This window comes from Pseudoliparis swirei, chromosome 2 (assembly GCF_029220125.1).
Source record: "Pseudoliparis swirei isolate HS2019 ecotype Mariana Trench chromosome 2, NWPU_hadal_v1, whole genome shotgun sequence".
Lineage (NCBI taxonomy): Eukaryota > Metazoa > Chordata > Actinopteri > Perciformes > Liparidae > Pseudoliparis > Pseudoliparis swirei.
Window position 1 is genome coordinate 3,068,704 of NC_079389.1, and position 14,267 is coordinate 3,082,970.

The 14,267-nt window shown below is 50.2% G+C and overlaps 2 protein-coding genes across 2 annotated transcripts in view; one reads left to right on the forward strand and one right to left on the reverse strand.

Moving 5' to 3' along the window:
* Positions 1 to 5,254, forward strand: part of clybl (citrate lyase beta like) — a 94,583-nt gene extending 89,329 nt beyond the window's left edge. Inside the window, exon 8 of the mRNA XM_056429392.1 lies at positions 440 to 5,254. Within this exon, the coding sequence (XP_056285367.1) occupies positions 440 to 547 (108 nt within the window). The 3' untranslated portion in view covers positions 548 to 5,254. The remainder of the gene's footprint in view (positions 1 to 439) is intronic.
* Positions 5,255 to 14,235: 8,981 nt separating this feature from the next.
* Positions 14,236 to 14,267, reverse strand: part of zic5 (zic family member 5 (odd-paired homolog, Drosophila)) — a 4,260-nt gene continuing 4,228 nt past the window's right edge. Inside the window, exon 2 of the mRNA XM_056431822.1 lies at positions 14,236 to 14,267. This exon is cut by the window's right edge and continues 1,793 nt beyond it. The gene's annotated coding sequence lies outside the window, so the exon portion shown is untranslated.

The following is a 14,267-nucleotide window of genomic DNA, read 5'->3' on the forward strand; positions in this document are numbered from 1 at the left end:
TGCTCACACACACTGCTCACACACTGCTCACACACTGCTCACACACTGCTCACACACTGCTCACACACTGCTCACACACTGCTCACACACTGCTCACACACACTGCTCACACACTGCTCACACACTGCTCACACACACACTGCTCACACACTGCTCACACACTGCTCACACACTGCTCACACACTGCTCAGTGCTCACACACTGCTCACACACTGCTCACACACTGCTCACACACTGCTCACACACTGCTCACACACACTGCTCACACACACTGCTCACACACTGCCTGGTCCGTTTGTATTAGCTGTAACTAAGGAGTTTTTCGTGGTACACCCCGATACACACAATATACAATATACAGATATATATATATGTATATATATTTAGCCCAGGGGTCTGCTCCCTTCTCTTGAGATGTAACTCGTCTCCTCGTGTCCAGGGCGCATTCACCTTCCACGGCAGCATGATCGACATGCCCTCGGTGAGGCAGGCGCGCAACGTCCTGGTGCTGTCCGCCGCCGTGCCGCCGCAGGGACGCCGCGGCTGACCGGCGACGGGAAGCTGCAGAGAGAGAGAAGAGCTGGAGGACTGCTGACGCTGCTTTACATCCAAGTTGTTGACAATTGGGGAAATGTTTTGGTGCTGTGAAGTTTGTTTGTTGTTTGTTTTCTGCTGTCGTCCTGTTTGTGTGTCAAACACAACTTCAGATGGTTTTCATCTAATCTGCACGCGCAGTGTGTGTGTGTGTGTGTGTGTGTGTGCCATCATGTCATCCTCTAGTCTGTGTGTGTGTGTGTGTGTGTGTGTGCCATCATGTTATCCTCTAGTCTGTGTGTGTGTGTGTGTGTGTGCGTGCGTGCGCCATCATGTCATCCTCCAGTGTGTGTGTGTGTGTGCGTGCGCCATCATGTCATCCTCCAGTGTGCGTGTGTGTGTGTGTGTGCGTGCGTGCCATCATATCATCCTCTAGTCTGTGTGTGTGTGTGTGTGCCATCATGTCATCCTCTAGTCTGTGTGTGTGTGTGTGTGTGTGTGTGTGCGTGCGTGCCATCATGTCATCCTCTAGTCTGTGTGTGTGTGTGTGTGTGTGTGCGTGCCATCATGTTATCCTCTAGTCTGTGTGTGTGTGTGTGTGTGTGTGTGTGTGTGTGCATGCCATCATGTCATCCTCTAGTCTGTGTGTGTGTGTGTGTGTGTGTGTGTGTGTGTGTGTGCGTGCGTGCCATCATGTCATCCTCTAGTCTGTGTGTGTGTGTGTGTGTGTGCGTGCCATCATGTTATCCTCTAGTCTGTGTGTGTGTGTGTGTGTGTGTGCGTGCCATCATGTTATCCTCTAGTCTGTGTGTGTGTGTGTGTGTGTGCGTGCCATCATGTTATCCTCTAGTCTGTGTGTGTGTGTGTGTGTGCGTGCCATCATGTCATCCTCTAGTCTGTGTCTGTGTGTGTGTGTGTGTGTGTGCATGCGTGCCATCATGTTATCCTCTAGTCTGTGTGTGTGTGTGTGTGCGTGCCATCATGTTATCCTCTAGTCTGTGTGTGTGTGTGTGTGTGCGTGCCATCATGTCATCCTCTAGTCTGTGTGTGTGTGTGTGTGTGTGCGTGCCATCATGTTATCCTCTAGTCTGTGTGTGTGTGTGTGTGTGCGTGCCATCATGTCATCCTCTAGTCTGTGTCTGTGTGTGTGTGTGTGTGTGTGTGTGTGCGTGCCATCATGTTATCCTCTAGTCTGTGTGTGTGTGTGTGTGTGTGTGCGTGCCATCATGTCATCCTCTAGTCTGTGTGTGTGTGTGTGTGTGTGTGCCATCATGTCATCCTCTAGTCTGTGTGTGTGTGTGTGTGTGTGCGTGCCATCATGTTATCCTCTAGTCTGTGTGTGTGTGTGTGTGCATGCGTGCCATCATGTTATCCTCTAGTCTGTGTGTGTGTGTGTGTGTGTGTGTGTGCGTGCCATCATGTTATCCTCTAGTCTGTGTGTGTGTGTGTGTGTGCATGCGTGCCATCATGTTATCCTCTAGTCTGTGTCTGTGTGTGTGTGTGTGCATGCGTGCCATCATGTCATCCTCTAGTCTGTGTGTGTGTGTGTGTGTGTGTGTGCGTGCCATCATGTTATCCTCTAGTCTGTGTGTGTGTGTGTGTGTGTGTGTGTGTGTGTGTGCGTGCCATCATGTCATCCTCTAGTCTGTGTGTGTGTGTGTGTGTGTGTGCGTGCCATCATGTTATCCTCTAGTCTGTGTGTGTGTGTGTGTGTGTGTGTGTGTGCGTGCGTGCCATCATGTCATCCTCTAGTCTGTGTGTGTGTGTGTGTGTGCGTGTGTGCGTGCGTGCGTGCGCCATCATGTCATCCTCCAGTGTGTGTGTGTGCGCCTACCATCTCCATGGTTGCGGCAAAAGAGTAAACAAACACAACAAGCCACTGTTGTGGATCCCCTCATTGGCCCCCAGGTCTTTCAGCCCCCCCCCCCCCCTCCAGCCTGACTCACAGACATCAAAGTCTTATAAAAACAAACAAACCCAAAAGTACCAGATGGAGTCTTTCAACTGACAAAGTAGCGTTTCCTTCTTCCGTCAGTCTTTGAGTCTCGGCCTCCTCAGTGAAGACGTGGCGGCTGTGAGCCGCGGCTCCGAGGAGGAGGAGCGTGTGGCGTCGGACACGCCGCGACCTGCGCGAACAGTAAACAATGCACACACAGACACACCCACACACACACACACACACACGTGCACGCGCGCTGCCGGAGTTCTCCCCCTGATCTCTCACTCATCTTATTGTCTCAGTTGTTCTTCCTCCATCCTCGTCTTCCTCTTCCGCAGTTTGAAGCCGACGCTTCTCTGAACACACATATAACAACGAGCTGAGCGGCTTCGTGCCGCGGGCGCTCCTCTCCGCTCCGCTCCGCCGCTTCGTGCCGGTCGTCCTGACTCCCGGTGGAGTGGCCGTGATGAGGAGGAGACCGAGGCCATGTTGCTCCAGCAGACCGGCGCCCGGCTTTGTCTCTCCGCCGGTGGATGGGAGGATAATTGGGGGGGTGTTGAATGGTTAATGGTGCCATTGGTGACCATGGTAATGAAAAGGCACCGAGCCTCCCCTACCCCCCCCCCCCCCCCCCTCTCTACTGTATGATCTATTGTGTCTGGGGCCGGGCCGGGCCGGGCCGGGCCGGGCCGGGCCAGATAAAGATGGAAGCCGCTCCTCGCCAAACAGCCCAACAGTAAACCGTCTCTTCGGCATTTGGCCAAATATTTTGCTCGCCCCTGTTTTTTTCTCTTCTTCCTCACGGTTATGAATTCACACGCAGCTCTTTTTTCATTTGTTTATTTTGTTTTTCGCCCAAGTCTGCCACAATAAACAACAACTGTCGTGACGTGTGCCATTAGTTCCACGAGTCCACAGACACGTGAGGCTCTGCAGAACTTCTGGAACTCCTCCCCTCGGCCTAAAGGGTGTCACGCGTAGAGGAGGCGTTTCCTCCGCTTGTCATGACATCATCCGTAGGTTGTGAGTGTTCCTGTTCTGACGGCTGGACTCGATGCGCGTCTTGTTTTGGGAATTCTCAAAGCATTTCCTCCACATTCGGTGTTGGCTGTCGTGGATCGATCGCGTGCAGCAGGGGGCGTGTCTCTGGATCTGAGTCGTCCAGTAAACGCTCCGAACCCAAACGCTCCGCCCGGTTCCTCCAGCGAGCATCGCCTCCGTCGCCGGGTCGGAACTAAAAGACCTCGGATCATGGGATGCCTCGTAGGAAGATGTCCTTGCAGTGCAGACAGTTCCTCGGACACACACACACACACATAAAGAAACACACAAACACGTGCTCTGCACTCTTTGAGTTGGAGGAAGATTCTCACCAGGTGAGTTTGAGTGGAGGCCGGACTGAATGGCTTCTCTCTTCCACCAAGCCGCTCTGCACCAACAGGTGTGTGTGTGTGTGTGTGTGCCCCCCCCCCCCCCCCCCCCCCCAAAGACACATCCATCCCCTGAGTGCTTCCTTTGACACGTGTCTGTTATCACACCCCCCCCTCCCCTCCCCTAATTTAAAGATAAAATAAACGTCCTCTGGTCTCGTTGCTCCGTGTCGACGTTCAATCAACTCGCCCGCGGATGAAAATTAATAATAATAATAATAATAATAATAATTGTAATTCCCCCCCCCCCCCCCGCGAGAGACTTCCGGTGCCATCTCTGTGGAGGAGTGCGTCCCCCAGTCCGCCTCCGCGCTGTAATGCTACATAACAACCCCGAAATCATCTGTTCGGACCCGGCACCGTTTCCTTTTCTTTTTTTGGGGGTTGGGGGGCTGGAGGGGGGGGGCGTATTTAAACACATCTCTCCGGTACTCACCCATGAGAGTAAATTAGAATTAACACGATTAGAACCTCACCAGAAATTGTGACGGGAATCAATTAGGCTGCGAGCAGCGTCTCAGAGGCCGTAATGTGCTGGTCGAGATTGCTTTCATAAATTACGAGGAGGGGCCGGGGGGAGAAAATGCATGTATGCAGAACACTGTCAGAGGAAAATTAAAACGAAATGTTTTACATATTTTTCCATTAATCTAAATGGGACCCGTGTGGCAGAGATGGTTTTATTGTAATTCCTCGCCCGGGGACGCCCGAATAATGACTTGATGTTTTAATAGACTTCTAATGACAATATATGACAAAGTAATTGCAGCGGAAGATTATTCTAAAGCAATAAAAATACCTCGTTATTGCAGCTGCAGCACAGTGTGAGAAGTGTAAACCTATTAGCCCGAAAGAGATGGCTGGAAATGGTGGCGCACGCGCGCGCGGAGCCGATCGGCGCGCAGACATTAGTTGAGGCTAATTACCTCCGTTTCAATATTTAGGATTATTGTTTCCACGGCTGGGACGTGTTCCACGTGGCTCCAGCCGGCCGTCGCCTTCTGAGGAGCTGGTGCTGTCACTGCTTAATTTTCGGGATATCCACCCCCCCCCCCCCCACCCCCACCCGAGGCTATAGACAAGTTTTTAATTTTACATTTTTTATTATCAATTATTGCTTACCAAAATAATAATTAAAAGGCTTTAAATAATAATAAAAAGAAGAAATAAAATGAATTCGTTCTCATACTTTCTTCTGAGGGGTTGTGGAATAAAAATGAAATTATGCCGCTGTTGGAAACGGAATGCATATTTATTTTTTTGAAATGTAATGTCACAAAACAAATTATAGCGCCGATATAAAAAGGCGGATTAATTGGACTGCTAATAAAATGTCCAACCTCTACTTTTTCATCTTGTCTGGGTCCTTTTCTGTCACATCCAGTTGCCAACCACACACACACACACACACACACTGTTTCATTCAGTATTTTCTGCCACTTTATTCAGATTTTTTCTTCTTCATATTTCCCCTCAGAAACCAAAAAAGGCATGTCGGTCTTTAAAAAAACCCACAACGGACACACACCCGCTGAACCGTTTCTCTCCCCTCTGATGACGGAGGTCCAGTCTCCTCCTTGTTTTCTCCTCCGGTGCGTTTGTGTGATCTGAATTCGCCGTAGTGACCAACACGAGCTTCATCTGAGCCCCTTTGGTCCTTCATATTGTGACATACATCTTTTTTTTAATTGTTATGATGATGATGGTTATGAAGTGCTATAAATACACCTCCTCTCGGCCTCATGTTAAGCGAATCATTTTCTCAACAACCTTTTTTCTTCTTCCTGCAAAATCAATTGCAGGAATTCCTTTTTTCCTTGTTGTGCCCTTGCAGGTCGAATGTAGTCCATATGTCGTCATCCCCCACGCAAGACCGGTGTAATAAAGGTGTCATAAATATCATAAAGGTATGAAGGTGACGTGGAGGCGTCTCTCTCCCCGCGGCCCGGGGCCCCTCTGTGTGGGGAGGCCCGTCGAGCTTCTCGGAAGGTCCGCTTCTTTTACAGTCCGCGCAGCCCGGTCTGTGTTCACCTGGCGGGGTTAATATCATCTAGTTAGTAAAGAAATTATACTTTCTGTTTTTTAAAGAATGTAGCCGAAATGAAACTGACTTCCGGCTGGTTTATGTTTTACCCTCAAAGAGGTGTTGATGTAATTAGGATGTATCTGTAACATTTATTAGAACAATTTAATAAAAAGTATAGTCAAGTCGGATTATATTTAATTCATTTGTAGTTTAATTCTGAGGTGCACGTGACCTCCTCAGCCCTCCTCTGGGCACGACTCCCCCCGAGACTCCCTTCTCCTTAACGGGCTCACATCAAAGGCTGGACCGGCACCACTAAACAACCCGCCCGCTTTGTCTGCTGTTGCGGTGGGGGGGGGGGGGGGGGGGGCATGGTAATGGGACTCGTTACAGAGCCACCCGAAAAAAGTCTCTGCAACTTTTTTTTTTTTTTTTACCTTTTAAAGTGTCCTCAACTTCACTTGTATACATTGTTTGTGATGTCATTTATTTATTCTCTGTGTTGATGTGCGCGTTAGCGGGACAAACGACAACAACAACCCGCATTTGTGTTCTATTGGTGGGTATTGACGCGCACATTCCTGTCCCAAATAATCACTTTGGTCGCACCTATACCTAGACGTGCACGTGAGTCTTGTTTGTTTGTTTTTGTTGTCTTTTATTGTCCCTGAACGCACCAGACAAGGCAGACTAATAGAACGTTTACGCGACCAACGCAGACTGTTTTAAGAGAGGAGAAGAAGCGAAGAAGAAACGCACCAGCACCTCATAAAGGGTCTGCGGAGGTCTCACGTGAACCTGCCTCGAGCTGCTAATGAGGCGCGAGGACGGTAATGGATGCCGCGGGGTCCAGACCTGTGTCCGTGCTGAACATGTTCTGCCGGATTCACCTGGACGGCTCCAACGGGATCCTCCAGATCCTCCAGGCTGCATCGTCACACCTCTCTTTTTACTCTTTTTTCCCAAATCTTTTTTTTCTCCTTTAATTGTCAGATGAAGTTTCCGAGTGCGTCCACACACCGGCTCTGTGTGTGACGCGCAGGGCGGGGCGTGTCGGCGTCCCCTCCAATAGACGCCGCTCCTCTCGGCCCTGTTAATTAAAACAAGATGGCCAACTCCTCTCCTGTGTTTATTAAAGGTCGATCCAACACGACGTGGATTTGGGCCACGATCCATATCTAGAGAACCATTAAACATGTTTCTCAGCTGCACCGTCTCTCTCTCTCTCTCTCTCTCTCTCTCTCTCTCTCTCTCTCTCTCTCTCTCTCTCTCTCACACTCTCTCCGTGTCGCTGAGCAGGTGGAGGCCGTGCACCTGCACGCACAGCTGCGCGCATGGCGCCGCCGCGTGACGCACAGATGAGCGCAGCGCAGCGCCAACACACGACCCCGACAACGTGAACCTCTCTCTCTCTCTGTGTTTGAGAATGCAGGGACATGCACTATTTATATGAAGGATGTATTTATCATTAATATAAAAAAAGGAAAACACAATCGTCTTTAACAGTAGTTTTTATTAATTAAGCAAGTAGCCTACGTGTGTGTGTGTGTGTGTGTGTGTGTGTGTGTGTGTGTGTGTGTGTGTGTGTGTGTGTGTGTGTCCCCCGCCGTCATGCTCCGGACTTCATGACACCGTCTAATCCCATTAAACACGATAACCCGGACTCTGGTTTTCTACTCCTCCCTCGAGCTGCGGACAAGCTCTCCGCTCCGAGTGAAAGAGGAGAGTCAAGAGCCTCCTAATCCCGGAGGAAAGCCCCGGTCGCTCCTCTTTGTGCCCGTTGCTTTTTGTTGAGCGCGGCCATCACGCACAGCCCGCCATTCTTTTCAGGTCTTTAAAAAAACAAGGGGTGGGGGGGGGTCACAGTCAGAGCTGCTGACAGTTATTAGTTAGTATATCGAGGGGATAGATAATCACAACGAGTGTGTGTTGGTTAAGAGGTAAAGCTCGTTGTAATCCACACAACCTGCTAATTGGGCTTTATATATAGGACACAATTATTAGTAATAATTATGCATAATCGAGTTTTAAAGGGTTTGAATCAGATTAAGGCCTGTTCAATTAATAATAATTAAAAGAAAGATATTGAAATCTCAGTGTTGACCACCTCCCCCAGCCCCTCTTCTCCCTCACGGTGCTCATACACACGTTATATATAAACACAAGGACTGTATAATAAACACATAAACAGGATGACAGCACGCGGCAACGTGTGCTTCTGTTCTCATTGGAGCGCATAATTCAAATAAATAATGCGAAAGTGCTTCTGGGTAATCCCCCCAAAACACGGCCGACATAACATACTGCCGGTGTTGCAGAATGACAGGTAATTGACATTAATCCGCTCTCTCTGAGGGGAGGGGGGGGGGGGACACGGTTAATGAAGCACCACTTGCCCTTTCAATCCCGGGCACAGTGTGGCGGCGGAGAAGTTTTGGTGGAACTTCTTTCGTTTAGCATATCAGAGGCATAAGAATTATGAAATGTGACAATAATGCAGCCGGGACCCGGGAGCGTGCTCCGCTGTTGCAGCCGGGGGGTCACCGGGGTCACCGCTCCTCTTCGTCACGCGACGAGTTCACGGCTCTCGGACGTCTCAAGAGGCGTCGCGAAGATGACGCGCGTGCGACCCGGAGGTTGTTTGTTATGTTTATTAGAATTCCTACGGGGAGCCCTCCCTGTAGGGGCGGAGACAGACAGACAGGTGGGGAAGAGGTAGACCCTCGGTGCTACGGGGGCCCGCGTAATGAGGGGCCCTCCTGTATAGATGGAGAGGGGTTCAAAACCCTCGCCACGGCCGCGCGGTCACGATTGAAGCCCCCCCCCCCCCCCAGCTCCTGCCACAGCCCTAGAGTTCATATACTAACTTTTTGTGACAACGATAATGATGTGCATGGTGATGCTGAACATGTGAGGGGGGGGGGGGGGGGGCAGGAGTAGGGAAATGAACTCTGTGCATGGGGGGGGGGGCAGTTCACTCCTGCAGCCTCCCACTCTGGACGCATGAACACATCATCTGCTGGCAGCAAACGTTGCATACAATATCTGAAACGGGTATTCGGTTATTGAAAAGCACGCACATTCGTAACCGGGCGACAACATTGCGCCGCGGTATATTCCGGCACGCCTGTCGGTGGCGCCGGTACAGTGTGACCGTCTCTCAAGGCGCGGTGTCACGAAGACGGATACGCGGGACGGGTTGTGAGATCGAGCGTCATTTACCACGGCGAGCCGAGGAAGGGCCAAAAGGTGTCCGTCCCCGACGGAGCGGCTTAATGATACGATCAGTCTTGTGACCGGGCCGGTCCAGAGTCACGTGTCCCGTGGGACGGCTGACACATTACGGCTGTCATCGGGATCTTCGCGGCGAGGAAGAGGAGCTCCGCCTATCAGTGCGCCGCTCGTGTCCTTATGGGGCCCGCGGCTCCTCTGACTGGACGTGTTTCAAGCCCCGCCTCTCAGGGTTCCTCGAGGGGCCGAGCTCGGGATGGAGAGCCGTTTCCTGGAGGCCGACGATACCGTCGGTCATCTCGGTGTTCAGTCGTTCGTGCCTTAAGCCTCGTCCGGGGCCTCGGCGGAGCGCCACGCCCACGTCTCTTTGAAGCCGTCGGTCAGATGGAGACCCCCATATCTCCATCTCATTGCCTGTCCAGCCATATTTCCTTTCCGGCTTATCCCCGGTCAGCTGGGAAACATCAAGACGCCACATTTCCTTCTGCCCATCACCCCAGAGCCATATCTGTCATATTCCCCCGAACCCCGGAGTCTGTGATGTTTCGGCATTGGACGCGGACGGGGGGGGGTCTCCGCGCCGCTTGGTGGAGGAGGCGGTGGCGCCTCCACGCTGGACGCTTTTACCGCCCGCGCTATATGGCTTATCGCACATTGGATTAGAGCTCCTACGGTGAGGCGGGAAGCCGAAGGACGACCGGCGCCCGACTTCGCCCGACGATGAACACGAGTCTGTGACGACCGGGCGGGAGTCGAACCCTTATCTGCTGCCGGCACAGATGGCCGCTTCTCGTGCCTCGGTTTTCCCGCTCTCCACCTGGAAACCAACCTCCTTCCCTCTTCTCCTCTCTCCTTTCCATGCATATGACCCATCCGCCCCCCAGCTGTGATTCCCCCCCCCCCCCTCACACACACTCTAAATGCTGACCTTTCCTGCAACGAAGCTGTAGATGCACTCGGGGCCCGCCATCTGATGTTCTGCTCAAACACTGATACCCACACAACGGACGGAGTGATGGTGAGGAAGAGGAAGCAGAGAAATGGGGGTGGATTAGAGCGGTGGACTGGCACTATGCTTTTGAAATGGTTCTGGATCAATCATAGATATATCTGGTTTTTCAGATATGTTTGGAATTGAATGGAGATGGATTTGAATTTGATTGGCGGGGGGGGGGTCCGCAGGGAGGCCTCAGGTTCAAAGACATCAATGTGGTTCTTTTATTTGTCTTTATACATTTAAATAAACAGCCCAGATGCTTCTTTTTTTTTAAATAAAATAATAAATAATGGAGCTGGAGTCATGCAGGATGTCCTTCGCGTGCCAGAGATGAAGCGGTTTCTTTTAGTTCAGTCTAAAAGTGCCGTGTAAGCAGTATTATCCCAGGGGCAGAAATCTAAAATATCCTCCACACTAGTCCATCTGCTTCTCTTTGATGGAGGACAGCTCCCCAATCCCCTCCACCCGGTCAGGTGGAGTTTCCAGGTCTGCCGAAGCCCACATCCTGCATTTAGAGGCTTTTAGGAAAGCCCTGTCGTCCAGCCACAGACGACCGGGGCAGCATGCTCGCGCTTATCTGCACTGTGCTTTCTATTTGGCGGCCGGCGGGCTGTACCGGGGCCAGGAAGCCGGGCTCGGCTCACGCCGCTTGTCCGTGGACGACCTTGCTCCCTTCACCTACTGCCTTGGAGCGGCTCCCAGTCCTGGGATGGGGCTTTGGACCGGAACCAAGTCTCTTCCCCCACAGATGTTACTGAGCCACCAGATATTATGTCAGTTTGTGAGTGATGGACCACAGCGCGTGACTTTAGAGTAGCCGGGATAGGTTATTATTATTATTATGACTGGTTCTGATGCTTCATGTCCGACACTGTCCACTCTAACATTTATATTTTTGAACAGGACGTGTTTTATATACATCACATGATACAATTAAATCATTAAATGAATGTTGAAAATATATTTCTTGTGATTTAAGTTGGACCTGCAATATATATATATATATATATATATATAGAGAGAGAGAGAGATATATAAAGATATATATATATATATATGTATTCCATCTTAAACCAAAACTATCAGTTTTAAAATATAATGTTGTTGCACTATTTTTTAAACAGCAAGTTCTGTATTTTTATTTGAAACATTTAAAATGCTAATTAATTCCAGGATGATGAATGAGTGCACAAGTCTTTGGAGATATTTTTGGAGAAACATATTCCAGTTATGCATTGATTTAGTCGAAAAACACTCTTTTAATAAAACGTTTTAAAACCGACTATTCTCACAAACTGTGGCTGGTGTTCTCTAACTTGGAGCCACACTGTCTGAATCAATCAGAGCCAGAAGAAACATCTTCCTCCACAGCGGCGGCTGCAGCTCGTGATTTACAGTTTATTGACAGAAGAAACAGAAAAAAACATCATCCTGTCCTCAGAAATAAGAGTCTGATGTGCTCCCTGTAATTGGAGTAATGAAGTCAGTGAAAACCAACAGTCGAGTAGCCCCCCCCCTCACCCCCGGGGCGCGCGCGCTGTTAGAAGTTTAACTCCCGCGCTCCTCCGAGGCTCATGGGTCGCGGCAGAGGAGCGACGCGTTCCCCTGACGTCCGACCGGCCCGAGGGGGGAACCGGGGAACCGGGGAACCGGGGACGGGATCTAGAGCAAACATGGGGCTGGTAGCATGAGTTCATGAGACATAAAGAGACTTCACACACATACACACACACACACACACACACACACAGAGGACGTTTAGACTTGGCCTGGCAAACAGGTGTGTGTGTGGGCGTGCGTGCGTGTGTGTGTGTGTGAGGCATTTATTGTTCTGATCAATATCGGCAAAGTTTAACAGTGTCCAGGTGATCCATGAAGGGGGGGGGGGGGGGGGTACCGTATCTGTAGACACATACAACACGAGGGGAAGGTCTCTGAACCCCAGGCCTGTGCGTCATCAACACGCTGCTCACCTCACCGGCCTCTACCGTCCCTCAACATGGCGTCGTGTCTACGGTGATGACCTCATGGTCTTCTTCAGGGGGTCCCGGCCGCTGGTCATATTTAGGAGGAAGGTGCTGCGGTTCGGATTCGGTGCAGTGGAGGGATGCCGCGTGGTCGCTTCTTCACACCTGCTTTCTTTTGTTCACAGAAAAACATCAGCCTCATCATTTTGTTTTCAAAAACCGTGAAAGGCTTTAAAGGGCTTCAGCGAGCGGAGCGCACTGACCGCGCAGGCGCAGGTGCTCGGATCAAATCACCCTAAATATACGTGTGTGTGGTTATTCTTTGTATGAATAAGTACAAAAAAAATTTAAAAAAAACACAGCCAGAAAAAGAAAAAGAAAAGAGGATCACATCCCTTCACCGCCTCCAGGAGATGATGAGACTCGGTTTGTTTTGGTTCCGCGTCGTCCGAGAAATCATCCTCCTTGACCCCGCGTGGGCCAGAAGCGGCGGAGGCGTTTCCACTGCGCACCCCCCACCCCCCCCCCCCCCCATCCGAGGTGGCGTCTGCATGTCTGACTCGGCCGGTTACTGATTTGCAGCCGCTCTGTGAAGGTGGCCCATGTAAGTGATTTCCGCGGCTTCCCGCTAGAGGAGAACAAATCGCGGACAAAGGGCGCGCCGCGCGCCTTTCAGCGCGTCGTTGGGACAACCGCGAGGTATTCTGGGATAATACGTTCTACTTCAAAGCGTTTCTCACTGAAGGGTGACCGCTTCACGCCTTCTTCTCCTCTCTTTTTATTAGCTCTCCCCTTCTTCTTCTTCTTCTTCTTCTTCTTCTTCTTCTTCTTCTTCTTCTTCTTCTTCTTCTTCTTCTCCTTCCAAAAAAATACCGTATAGGAACTGTCTCATTGTAATAAAAACATTTTTTTATTTTTTTTAAATCTTCACCCTTTTTTATTTTGCCACATTCATGGAGCCCTCGTTTCCAAACAGGAGCTACAAGAACGGTCTCTTTTTTTGGGGGGGGGGGGGCTATGAAACCGTCGGCTCACAAAGCAGAGGAGGCCCTCAAGTGCTCCCTCGGCTGAATGAAGGAGCAGATGAAGTGCTCTTTTTAGAAATGCTCATAGAGGGCGGCTATAAACGTGATAAAGGCCCATGAATACAGCTAAACAAACCTACAGTGGTCGCCTTTTAAATAAAGAGGTCTCATAATGCTGCTGAAGTGTGTGTCTGTGTGTGTGTGTGGGGGGGGGGGTATTATGCGAAACGTGTGTAATATTTGAGATGATGGCCACCGCTGACAGAGTGTTGATCCACAGTCTGCAGGTCGACCTGAGTCAAGTGTCTTAATTGATGCAGGTTGAGAGCTTATAATACTCGTGGGTGTGTGTGCGCGTGTGTGTGTGTGTGTGTTTACAAAGTGTCACCCTGTCCTTCCTTTCCCCCCAGTTGCGTCATCTCTACCTGTCGGTATACCGGTGTGTCCGTGCCAGCGCCGGACAGACGGTTCTCCCTAAACTACTTGCGCTCTGTTAATTTAGAGGCAGTTAGTGTGTGTCTGCGTGCGTGTGTCTGTGTGTGGGTGCGTGCGTGTATGTGTTTTAACTTATTTTTGTGTGTGCAACCAGACACATTCAAACGTGAGCGTCTCCCCAACCGGAGCGCCACAGAGCCCCCTAACGCCCCCCCCCCCGCCCCCTTCTCTCCGAGCCTTTGAAGTGGCGCAGGTCTCGCGCATGGCCACATTTATTTCTATATTCTATGGAACTGGACGAGCAACTCTTTGAAAGTGAGATTGTGTGTTTTAATGGAGGAAATGATAAAGGAGCGATGAGGAGGAGGAGGGGAGGGGGGCGGGGCTTGTTTATACACTATACATACAAGGCCCTGCAAGATAGAGCTTTTTTAATTTTTTATCTTTTTTATTTTTATTAATGATTTGTTGACTCATAGTTTTACATTTCACATTTTTAAGAAAAAGGTAATTATTTTACCAAAACATTTGCAACATGTCTTGAAATAAATAAACATTTTATATAAAGTCCGTCTGCACTCTTTATTCTCTCATCTCCATAAACTCGTATGAATAACCCATAAATCGTAATAATTGGGACACGTGTTAATTATTGACTGTATATGTCCTGTTGTTGTTTTTTA